Consider the following 12,751-nt stretch of genomic DNA (forward strand, 5'->3'; position numbering starts at 1 on the left):
CCCTCAGCCTGTAAAGCGAGATGAGCGCCACAACCCCAGAGTCGTTCACGACTCGACTTAACTGTCATGGGTCCCTTTACCTATCATTAAAAAGCTTGTGTTGTTAATTAATATACTACTATTGAGTTATTAGTATGGCTAACAGTAGTAATTCACTTTTCTGAACAAGTTCTTCCTCACTGGCGACTAACATGTTCAGAAAATTAGACCTTGATGCTTAAGGGCTTTTGGTAAGTTCTGTTGACATAAGCTGTTACATTTTTATTTACCAGTGTGAAGGTTATGTGTGTACATTATCCAATTCCCATTTTCTTGGGTAAAAAAATCTGACACCAGCATATTGGGCATGTTCACACATTGCACTGAACACTGGTGCAAGCTGTCTGTACATACAGAAGTGTTATGTGTGGAAGAGTGCACATTTTTTCCTTTGTCCAGCTCAACACATGGACTGTACCTGTTCCCATTCTAAATATACAGTAACTGTCATTAAAAAAGGACATGGGTGCACCAGAAGCAGCTTAGTCATGCTGGCCACATGACCCGGATTGCGAACGTCCCTATTGGCTCATACTAAAATTTACTGATTAGAACATGTCACTCAAATGCATGTCAGTTTGTAGTTTTAAAATACATTGCCCCACGTTGGGCAAGAGATTCCTGCATTGCAGAGGGTTGGACTCATACCCTAGTGGTCCCTTCCAACTCTACAGTTCTATGATGAAAACAACTACTGTATTCCAAAACTTTATGAATGGCTGCAGTTGCCTTATTCTTTAAAGCCTAGTCTGAAGACATGTTCTTAATCTTGTCTTTTGAGCTGTCCATGTTTGTCTTACTAACCATTAGCAAATCGCAGCCAGTTACGGCAAAGGAATAAACTAAGCTTACAAGATAGTACTAGAACTACTCGGACAATACTGAAATGGCGATCCTGTGCTCTTACGTGCCTACTAAGAGGGAAGCCAGGCCTTCCTTTGACACGCCTAAGCGGCCTCGACCTGATCCTGTTGACCGGAGGCAGCTGCCGCTGCGCGAAAACGCCGCTTTAGCAGCCCTGGGTTGCTCCACGGCCCCCGACACGCAACACGCCGCAGTGGTCCCGAAGGCAGCGCGGAGCCGCCTGGCCTGAAACGGTCGGACTCGGCAGAGAGACGGGCTTCTGACGTCACTACGCCGCGCCGGAAGTGTTTTCTCCTTGGAGACAAGACGCGAGAAGGCGGCGGCTCAGCCCTGTCAGGATCCTGGAGAGGCTGCCCTGACTCCATGATACTCGCCGCTCCGCTTTGGGAGAAAGGTCGAGGCAGCTCGGCCCACGGGTGAGAGGGGCCATGGGGCAGAAAGGAGGCAGGAAAGCACCGCGGGATGGAAGGAGGGCGGGCGGGCGTCGGTCTCCGCCAGCCTTTTCCATGGCTTCCGGGGCGGGTGTGACTCCTGCGCTGCTTATGGGATTACCTGCGAGTTGGATTTGGCATTTCTCTTTGCACCTACCTGCAACGTCCTCTTGCTTTGCCTCCCGGACTTCTGCAGGATGATTCTTGGATTGGGAAGCGGAAGTAATAATTCCTCCTCCACTCGCTTATCATCTCTATTACTTAGGAAAGAGAACATGGCTCCTTTCCGACTTATCAGTGCGAAAAAGGGGCGATAGTGTGCTCTGCCCCCAATTTCCTTATCCACATGCAGGTTCTGCTGTATAAAACAATACAACTACGTAAGAACATGAATCATTCCCAAAATGTAATTGTAAACGAGCCTCTTGCATATTTTATAATGCCATCCTTCATCCATAGATCTCAGGGCGATTCACAAAGTATATACCTCAATGAGAGGGGCGTGAGTTTGCCTTTGCTGGGTAATCTCGTTTATATTAGGTCTAATTTGAAACAAACACATCTCATCAACACAAAGAAACCTTTCTCTTTTCTGATCTTTCAAATTTGTCAGAGTTGAAAATCCCTGTTCACTTCAATTTGTCGTGGAGAACTGCAGAAAAATAGTCAATGCTCTTGAAGAGTGGCATAGATACTGTTTCTGATTGTATATCCGTATATACTACACTACACTGAAATTTTAAAATGTTTCTTTGATAGTCCTTGAATCTTTCTGCCACACTTGCCATCGTCTCCTGCCACACCTTTGAGAACCACTAAGCATAGATGTGGTGTAGTGGTCAGTGTATTGGACTAGGACCTTGGAGTCCAAGGTTAAAATCCCGACTCTGCCATGAAGCTCACTGGGAACTTTGGACCAGCCATTGTCTCAAAGCATAGCCTTCCTCACAGGGTTGTTGTGAGGATAAAATGGGGAGCAGGAGAGCCAACTTGAGCTCATTGGATTAAATGTACTAATAAAATAAGATCTGATTCTTCCAGTTGTCCATTTAGTTGTTTATTTTTTTAAGAAGTTACACCTGTGGTTTTGTGGATAAAAGCACAGGCCCCATGTAAAAATATATATTTTTGCTTACACTTCATAGAACATCTGTTGTCCATTAAAAATAGTTGTACCCTTACTGAAAAATTACAGTGATAGTAGTAAAATACAGTCATACCTTGGATCCCAAAAGCCCTGGAACTCTGACGTTTTGACTCCCGAACACTGCAAACCTGGAAGTGATTGTTCTGGTTTGCAAACGTTCCTTTGGAACCTGAGCATCTAATGGTGCTTCCGCAGCTTTTGATTGGCTGCAAGAGCTTCCTGCAGCCAATCAGAAGCTGCGATTTGGTTTTCAAACATTTTGGAAGTCAAATGGACTTCTGGAACAGTTTCTATTCGACTTCTGAGGTACAACTGTAGTATATGATTATAGATTTACATTTTACCGTAGCTCTCACTTTTTGTTCTTGATCCAGGTATGGATGCTCCTCCTGATTCTTCTACTGAACACCAAGACTCTGATAATGATTCTGACACAGAGAGCAAAGCGGATCCAGATACCCAGGCCCAGGAATACATTGAACGTGTTCTTGGATCTTCAAGCCAGTCTAGTCAGGCACCCCAGTGCCTTCCTCCCACATCTCTCTCAGTAAGTGATAAGGCCCAAGTATCAGATCACAGGTCTCCTCCTCTGGAACTGAAAAAGTCTCCTGTTAGTGATGATACAGCTTCAGGGCTGTTATCTCTTCCTCTGGAGCTGATCTTGGAGATCTGTTCCTACCTGCAGCCCAGATTTGTCCTGGGTGTCCTTCCTTTGGTCTGCAAGACACTGAGGGACATTCTGCAGGATGAAGTCACTTGGAGAATTCGTCTGCTGAAGAGGATCGGCAGCAGCTATCCAGTTGTGGAAGGTGGGTTCCCTTTCTGCCTACCATGTTTTATTCTCTTGTTAACTCAAGTATGAACTAACCTTTCCAGATCAGCTTTGTCAATAATAAGATAATCACTGTTCTCAGACCTGCGTTCTAAAAGACACAGCACAAAAGGAAATGGGATTGGGCATGGAGGAGGAATAAAGCGAACTCATGTGTTCTTAGATGCCAAAGTTCTTACGGGGTTTTTTTCTGGCAGGGAGTAAACTCCTTGCAGCTGCTCCTTCTTTGGACAGTGGGTGGGGTCTGTTGGTCTCACTGGCTGTGTCCAATAGCAGAATCCAGAATATGCTGCCCTTCAGCTCTGCTGTTCCAGGGCGACTGGCAGCTGAAATCACTGTTATTTCAGATAGGGAGGCTGAAATGGATGGAAGTTAGTACAGTGGTACCTCGGGTTACAGACGATTCTGGTTACAGGTGCTTCTGGTTACAGACTCCGCTAACCCAGAAATAGTACCTCGGATTAAGAACTTTACTTCAGGATGAGAACAGAAATCGCACGGTGGCGGCGGGAGGCCCCATTACCTAAAGTGGTACCTCAGGTTAAGAACAGTTTCAGGTTAAGAACGGACCTCCAGAATTAAGTTCTTAACCCGAGGTACCACTGTATTCCTGTGGGTTTTTAAACATTATTCTATAAACATTTGTGGCTAAGTGTCTTCCTGCCCATTCTTGCTCTTTAGATTCCATGCCTCTTTTGTTTCAAATTGAAAACCTGCCTTTAATTTTTAGAGAGTTACAGTTGAGCCCAGAATTGGGTGTAATGTTGACACCAAACTGATAGTGCTGAGTGCTGGCTCTGCAATTAAAGATAATGTCCTTTCAGTCTCCAAAGTTTTCCGAATTGATAAAACCCACTTTTATGGTTATATAACTACTGTTTTCTCTCTTTGAGGACACTTGTATGGAAAAGCAATGAATAATGTTGTAAATAAGATACAGTACAGTGGTACCTCGGGTTAAGAACTTAATTCGTTCTGGAGGTCCATTCTTAACGTGAAACTGTTCTTAACCTGAAGCACCACTTTAGCTAATGGGGCCTCCCACTGCTGCTGCGCCACTGCAGCGCAATTTCTGTTTGTATCCTGAAGCAAAGTTCTTAACCCAAGGTATTATTTCTGGGTTAACGCAGTCTGTAACCTGAAGTGTCTGTAACCGGAAGCGTCTGTAACCCAAGGTACCACTGTATATACATTTGCTTGCCTTGCCTGAGTTTGTTCTGCAAAGCCCAAAGGAAGAATAGCATCTCTTTATGCCTTTTTCACGTCTCAGCAGATGATGCCTTTAACTGGCCAGCTGCCTGCATTGAACTAGAGGAGCACCTCCAACAATGGGCAGAAAATGGCAGGAACACAGAGCACTTTTCCCTTGCTGAGGGACACTTTGCATCAGTTGACTCTGTGCTGCTGCTCCAGGTAAAAGTCACATTTTCTGTGCCGCTTTTATTTGTACAATATTAAGGATTGATAGAGTCTGTGAACAAGCAGTCATGAAGTTAGGAGTGTGTTCTGAAATATTATTTTGTCATAACCTCTCTGTGATTACTCATCTGAGAAATCAGTCTTACAAAATTCATTCATCTAAATTGTCAGCAGAAGTTCCATTTCTTACACATTGCATTCCATTCCCTAGAAGAGAGGGCTGACTCTGAATTTAAACCTCTAAGACTGACAGTGGACATGGCATGAGTGGAACAATTTTAGCTCACTCAACAAAACTTTGCATCCTCCCCCAGTGCGCACCCCTAAATCTGCTTTGGAGGGTTGGGAGACCCCCAGAGCTAGAGGAGAAGGAGAGAGAATTTGTTCCACTGCTCATGCATTAATTTTGTTGGTTACAACCCAGAATATTTTAGCTGGGAGGATTCCCAGCTAAAGTGGAGTACCAGCAATGGCATGCACCTTAACTACTTTTTTTTTCAAGTTAACATTTATGATTACAGTGTTCAGTTTGAAAATTATATAGTCAGTGGGTTGTGTCCAGTTCTGTTCTTCCACATAGGGAAGGTATGTGATCCAGCCGAGGCTTCCATGAATGGAGGGTAGGAAGAATTATCCTGGTCTCCTCCCTCCATACGCTGTTCTGGGGGTTGTCCTGCCCCGGCAACCCTGAGCCAATTTCAGTGGATGTGTGGGGTGAAGGGAGAAGCCCTGATGTGGAAGTCCTTGTGCATATCCTTCATGCAGAGGTGGTTTTTTGTTTTTTTTAGTGCCTGCCTCTCAAGAAGGAAGGCCAGCAAATAGAAGGCTACATAGCCTCTTTCTGGTCTTCTTATGGAATAAATGCACAGAGGGACAGATTTGTCTAAACTATTGATTGTATATTGTCTAGACTACATTATACAGCTCGATGATTAAGCCTCTTATGGGAAGAAACACTGGTTGTACCGGAACAGCGTCTTTAAGTTGATTTACGAGTTGATGTTGCTTCTACTAATACACGATTGACTGAAAGAAAAAGACTTCTTCTGTGATTTATTTGTTTGCTTGTTCACACTCCTTACTCTGGAATAGTTGCTTTGGTGATACATTTTTGTATGACTTTGCAGTGTGCTGGAATATCACTACCCTGTATATTGTTTGTTGAAGTATCTTAAGAAGGAGGGACAGTGGCTCCGCTTTTACAGTAATCAGTTGTTTTTCATTGTATCCAGGGTGGGAAGCTCTGTGTCTCAGGTTCTCGGGACCGAAATGTCAATTTGTGGGACCTGAGAGAGCTAGGCAAAGCACCAGAAAAAGTGCTGGTGAAGGCACTGGGGACAGAGCACAATGGCACACACAAGGTAACCAGAGTCTGGAGTCTGTGGCCCCTAGGTCATGTAGTGGTAGTACTTTAATTCTATAATTATCCTATCCTGTAAATGTTTAATCCAGAAGCACTACTGTTGCTAACCTCTAGAACACTTAAATACACAGAAGATTAATGAGTAGCAGAAATAGCATATCAGCTCAAAATTTCCACACATACATCCCCCTCTGAAAGATTCAAGGCCAGTTCTCCCAGATCAATCTGTTTCTTACCTGGCACTGCCTTGCAGTGAGTGGCAGTTCTCCCACCGTATAACTGCTTCCCGTTCTCACTCTTCTTAATATCAACACCACCTCCTTTACACTACTAATTGTCCCAGCATTCTTTTACCTTTCCTGTCCCTTCAGAAAACACAGCATGTTAGTCTAAAATAGACTGGTCGTCTGTTAGAAGTGTAAAAAGTTTTAAGTTGCCTCTCCAAATGGCCAACACCCTTTTGCATCTGGCCACACAGTAAATAGTTGTTATGAGAGGGAAGGGGGCTGGATAGTTGTTGCCTATCCTGGAGGAAAAATTGCCTATCCTGTCCAGGAAGGAGATGATATCTGAAGGCTGCACTTCTTCCCTGTCCTTCTGATTAGAGAGAATCAAGCCCTTATGAGAGGGTGAAGATATTGAGGCACTTCTGTTCAGTGTATTCCACGCTCAAAAATTCTGTAATGCAGAGCTGGACCAGTTGCTCCATTCTGAACTGCTGTCTGTTTCCTGACTTAGCAAAACCCAGTTTCTCACACCCAAGCCGAGTTGTATTAGAAATGTCTGTCTTTTGAAAAGGGAAATCCCACAATTGTCCCCTATCCATGCTAGTCTGCTTTGCTGCATTCACCAGTTCAGGAGGATAGTAGAAAGATGAACTATTCCTTTTTCATCTTCTGGAGAGAGTTAATTATTTGGGTCTGTCCATACCTTCTTGGGCTATCCTCTGCAGTAGGGCAAGATCACATGTTCTTTACATGTCACCAGAATGATAATCACAGTGTTACTAAACATATGACTGAAGCGCAGCGATGGCTCTTGGTTTTTCTTTTCACTGCATAGGGATGGGTTTGGTCACTGGCTGCAAGAGATGACCATGTGTGCTCTGGCTCCTGGGACAGCACAGTGAAGCTGTGGGACATAGCTGCTAATGGACAACAGTGCGGAGAAATCAAGTAAGGTTGCCTCTGTGCTCTCCCCTGTGAATGGAGTAGCACTTGGGAGTGGCAGAACCTGGAGTTTTGCTACATGTTCAGCTGAGTATGATGCCTCATCGCAGTGTTCTGTGTTGAATCTGTGGGGGCATTATTTGGCAAAGCTGATGCATGAGAGGTTTGTCTTGGCTGAAGGCCTTGTGCTGTTTAGGCAAAACAGAATGTTGCTAAGGAGGATTAGAGGCAAGGGTGTGGGGTACAAAAACTTGCCTCTAAATAAAATGAGCAAAAAGTGGAATCATTCAGGATCGCTTTGCCCCTGTAGTAAAGGATTTAAGGTGTTGGTGACAGCACTGGGTACTCTAGACCTTCATTGATTTTGTTGTTGTTGTTTATTCATTATAGCCCAAGAGCTCACTAAAAAGCCAGATGAAGGAATTAAGGAGAGGGCAGAAACGGGGGAAAGTTGTGTATTGCATATAGGAAAGAATTAGTTCTTCTGATTTGTGAGGTCAGGGGAGGCAGAAGTCTCAGCTAATGTGTGGCAGGCATTAAGAGGATGGTTGCTTCATCCTACAGGACGGCATAGAAGGCAGCAAAACGAGAACTAGCAAATCCCACTTCTAAATCCTATTGGTCTAGGTCTAAGGCTAAGCAGAGGTTGACTTTCATATATTATTTGAAGTGTGTGCTCTGGCCCTTCACCTGATTCTTCCCTTCTTGTCTTGTTCTAGAGGAAAAGCAGCTGTGCTGTGCCTTTCATATCTGCCTGACATTCTAGTCACGGGAACCTATGACAAGAAGGTGTCAGTATATGACCCTCGAGGTTAGTGTCAGTTGTTTCCTGTGGATACTGGTGCTTTGAGCTGCAACTGCCATGCTCACTTGCAAGCAGTCAGTGCCTATTGGGTGGCAGGCGTATAGATAAGTTTGCTATCTCCTCTGAGGGAAGGAGAAGGGCTGGGGCAGGCAGCCAGGAAACCCAGCCAGATACCTCCATTCAGTTCACATAAGTGGCTAGCACGTAGCTGCTTCTGGCAGCCATCTTATCTAGAAAGCTCTGCGCAATGAAATAGTGTTTTTTAACGCTACTTGCTCAGGCTAGAAAAATATGACCTGCTTAAAGGAAATCCTTGCTGCTGTTCTACATCTAATCACTGCAATGGTTAGCTTTGCCTCCTGCCCCAATATTTGCCAGGAGTAGGGAAGAGCTGGCTAGAGAGCACCCAGAAGCTCTGCTACTTAGTTATTGCCCAATGAAAGTGACTTCAGCTGGAAGACTATGGCCTACAAGGGAGAGAGAATATCTGTGAGGTGCTTGCTGAATGGGGCATTTCTTTTGTGAGAACTTGGGTAAGTGCCTGGGCTCTGTTAATGCATCTCTTGGTCCTCTCTCACAGCTGCACTAGCCCCAGTGAAGAGCCGCAAGCTTCATTCCAGTGCAGTCCTATCACTTGCAGCTGATGAGCACTTCATTCTCTCTGGCAGTGAGGACCGAACACTGGTGTGTTTTGACAGGAGGGCCAACAGTGTCCTCCAGAGGCTACAGGTGAGCTACAGACTTTGACTCTCCTTTTTGTGCTGAGGATGGCCAAGAATTCCTTAGAAAGCAACTTAGAAAACCAGGATCTGTGGGTGTTCTCTCCAGAGTTTGTCAGGAGAATCCTTAATCCTGTGAGCTTGAGTGCTAGTTATTTCTGTATTAGTTGAAGGTCTGGGACTACAAACCAAATCCCAGGCTTTTACTTGTGTTCAGATTAGGTATGTTCTTGTGCTCAATAAAACTCAGAGGCTATATGGCTCAGGAAGCTACACATTCCAAGTTGAGGGACTTCAGTTTAGTGGGACCTTGATCTGGCCTCGCCCAAGTATTCTTTAACTTGGCATTGCTCTTGCCTGACCTTTACTCTCCTAAGTTTATACGGCAAGGCCATGTGGGAGACATTCCAGAGGGCGGTTTTTGCTTTACAGTCAGGCTGCATTCAGGCATTACATGAAACCACAGTTGCTTTAGCTGAACCATGGTTTCACATTATGAGCTTGCTCCCAGTTGGTTTGGGACTGGCAAACCAGGCTTTGAAAGCACAGACAGAAGCTCTGTGCTGACTGAATTCACAGAGTGGTTTGTCGGGGTCATTGTTCTGCCTGATGAGGCTGCTATACCATGAAAATGGGAGTAGCTCTACCTCAAGCAAATACTCTAGGGTGAACTTTTGAAGCTTAGTGCTGAGCCAGATGGGAAACTAAAGGCAGAAAAGCAGCTCTAAACCATGGTTTGCTTGTTCATGTGTAAGCTCATGGTTAGCACAAACCATAGTTTTGCACTATGTTTGAACCTAGCCTCAGTTCTGCTAATTTTCCTTATTTAGGTTCAAGAATTTCGCCCCATATTTTATATTGGCAAGTAACTTGGGGCATCTTTTTGTTTTCTACTTTAGCATACACAATCTATTTCACTTAGTTGAGCTATCTGCTTTACTTTAGTACAATACCTTGATTAATGCCAGTGACATTAGTTCCATTCTTTCCCTAGCTGGACTCTTACCTCCTCACCATGTCATACCATGGTGCTCAGCTATGGGCTGGAGACAACAATGGGCAGCTGTATGTCTTTGAAAACAAAGGAGGGTGTTTCCAGCACATCCGGGTACGCTGAGAAGTTGAATCGCGGAGAAATATGGTACTTCTCTAATCTCCACCCACGAAATTACTTGTGCTTTGCAAAGCATAGCCTAGCATAAGGTCTTGCTTTACAGTAGATTGTAGAGATATTTATAACACTGCTGGGATTCACCTTAGAAATCTCATGAGCTTTGACCATTTGGAGCCATTTTTCTTCTGCCAGTGTCGCTTCTGAACCCAAATAAGCATGTTTTGCTGATAGTATAGAAATCACTAGTGCCTAAAGGTAAAGGGGCCCCTGACCATTAGGTCCAGTTGTGTCCGACTCTGGGGTTGCGGCACTCATCTCACTTTATTGGCCAAGGGAGCCGGCGTACAGCTTCCAGGTCATGTGGCCAGCATGACTAAGCCGCTTCTGGTGAACCAGAGCAGCGCACGGAAATGCCGTTTACCTTCCCGCAGGAGCGGTACCTATTTATCTACTTGCACTTTGAGGTGCTTTCGAACTGCTAGTGCCTAACCAGTTGTAAAATAAGCAGCAGCAGCATACTAGCATTTGTCTCTCATTCAAAGCATCACTCTGTTTTTGTTTTGTTCCACAGTATTTCGATGTGGGTCACCGCTCTCAGATCACGGGAATCCAACATTCACTGGGTGCACTTTACACAACTTCCACTGACAAGACACTGCGTGTAAGAATTGTGGTAGTGTTTAAGTTACAGGTCTGAACCACAGACAGGCCTAGGAAACAGGGCTTCCCAATCCCATCCTTCACCTGTGGGGGCAAAGCAAAACCTGCCCTTTTTTCAGGCTGAAAGACAGAGCATGAAAAATGAGTCTTCCTAGCTAAAGCAGCCAAACCCCTTGGAGTCTCCCACCAGCTGAGGGAGAACTAATAGCTTGGCATAGCCATGATAAAGGAAGGCCAGAGCCCGCACAAAGCTGTTTTCATACCAGGTTTCCATGTCCCTGATTGCAGACCAGTTGCTTCACAGTGCACTCCTGGTCTTTCTCAGTCACACAGGTCATTCTTTTGGAGGTTTTCTTACCAAATAGTTGCCTTGGTACAATACCCTTGTGACTCTGAACCAATCTGCTCTGTCCCATACACTATTTTCTCTACTTAGCCATTGTTTGTGTGGTACCGAAATGTAACTTTCCATTTCATTAGATTTTAAGCTTCTACACCGTAACCTCTTGGATTTCTCTTCCAGATCCATGTTCCCACAGATCCGCCCAAGGTCATCTGTTCACACACACACAGCTGTGTGCTAAATGGGGTAAGGATTGTGGGGGTGCTCGTCAACCTAGTTACAGACTTTTTATATTGGCCCCGACCTGAGAAAGGGAGCAGGGGAGATTGTGGGAGAAAGCATCCATAGCTGTCTTTGTTATGTGGGGTTATGTGCTGGGGCGTGTGTGTTTTGGCTTCTGTGACTTTTGCTCACTGTACTTCGATTTCCTCCACCACCCACCCTTTCCTTTCTCCTCTTTTTCAGATCAGTGTTGAAGGAAACATGGCCGTCGCTGCCTCTGGTGGCGTCTCTGTAGAAGTCTGGAAGCTCAGCGTGTGATCCACACTTGCAAACACAAGTGCCAAGTATCAGACAACCTGCCCCCAGGTTCCCAGTGCCCACTGAGTTGTTAGGTTTTTGTTTTGTCTGCTCTTTGGAGCTGTGAGGTTAGGGATGGAGGTTCAGCCTTTACTTGTCCCTGGTAGCTTGTAACCAAGAGTCATGCTCCTAAATTAGTGGACCTCTACATGTCCAAACCCTGTCAGCTGCTCAGTCCCATTTCTCTTGTGCGTATGCGCATGTACACATACTCCTCGTCCACTTGAGCTGTCACTGCCACACTCAGCCTTAAGGAGAGCAGCACCCCTGAGTGGCATGGTCAATGAAGAGAACTAGCTGGCCCTTTAGGTGAAAGGATATTATCCTAGAGGCACAGCTCCGAGCCTGAGGAATGTCAGCTCGAGGGGAAAGAGTTACAGGAACAAGGGAGGTTAAAAGCACCCTCTAGTGACCCAGTTCTGATCCATGTTTACAATTTTAAATTAAAGATGGCTGATCAGGAGTGATGGTGCCTTGTTTTGTTTCTCATGCGAGCAGCATTTTTTTAAAAGCCTGCTTATCTTTATACAACAGGCTACATTCCAGCAGCGCAAAAGTCAACGGTTTGTGCGCACACACACACACAGAGGCCTGAGTTTCCCACATCCCAAGGCAGCAGGAAAAGTTGTAGGATTTGATAAAGAATCTAGTTTTCAGAATGCAAGCAGTAATTATAATACAGTTGTTATGGGAAGCAGCTCTTGCCTTCAGTTTGTTTCCATTTCTGACTTGGCTGGGTAATAGCTGTTTAAAACTACCCCAATGCAATAAAATACCTATTAAAGCAGGGAAGCAAACACAATACAGTGGTACGTTGAGTTACAAAAGCCTCAGGTTACGAACTCCGCTAATGTGGAAGAGTTACCTCGAGTTGAGAACTTTGCCCCAGGATGAGAACGGAAATCGTGTACCGGCGGCGCTGTGGCAGCAAGAGGCCCCATTAGCGAAAGCACGCCTTTAGTTAAGAACAGTCTCAGGTTAAGAATGGACCTCCAGAATGAATTAAGTTCATAACTAGCGGTACCACTGTAAAACAATAGAGCTGTGACTTCAGAAATATCTGGTCACTACTCCACCATGTACCTCTTATGTGATCTCCTTACATGTTGTGCAGTTTGGGCGTTTTGTGAAAGTAAATAGCTTGATCACATGAAACACAAAAATTATCAGGTAAGGAAACATCAGGAAAGGGGAAGGAAGTGCTGCCTAACTCCTAGACACCTAAGCACTCTTAGAGCAACAGTGTGTCAAGCAGGGCTCCAACCAC

General features: G+C 45.0%; 1 protein-coding gene across 4 annotated transcripts; it reads left to right on the forward strand.

Moving 5' to 3' along the window:
• The first annotated feature begins 1,167 nt into the window (after positions 1–1,167).
• FBXW9 (F-box and WD repeat domain containing 9) lies at positions 1,168–11,947 on the forward strand. Of its 4 annotated transcripts, none has more exons than XM_081180424.1 (11): positions 1,168–1,319; positions 2,856–3,290; positions 4,584–4,726; positions 5,965–6,093; positions 7,158–7,270; positions 7,984–8,075; positions 8,650–8,798; positions 9,783–9,896; positions 10,474–10,563; positions 11,086–11,151; positions 11,371–11,947. In XM_081180424.1, the coding sequence occupies exons 2-11, from the start codon at positions 2,858–2,860 to the stop codon at positions 11,443–11,445; spliced, it is 1,404 nt and encodes a 467-aa protein (XP_081036550.1). In that variant the 5' UTR covers positions 1,168–1,319; positions 2,856–2,857; the 3' UTR covers positions 11,446–11,947. The 4 variants fall into 4 exon arrangements, 2 of the variants coding, with proteins under 2 accessions (XP_081036550.1, XP_081036551.1); XM_081180425.1 differs by having other exon boundaries at positions 1,169–1,319; positions 4,587–4,726; XR_014004456.1 differs by lacking the exon at positions 10,474–10,563 and having other exon boundaries at positions 9,783–9,929; positions 11,371–11,389.
• The last annotated feature ends 804 nt before the right edge of the window (positions 11,948–12,751 follow it).

Source organism: Podarcis bocagei (assembly GCF_964188305.1).
Source record: "Podarcis bocagei genome assembly, chromosome: 2".
Taxonomy (NCBI): Eukaryota; Metazoa; Chordata; class Lepidosauria; order Squamata; family Lacertidae; genus Podarcis; species Podarcis bocagei.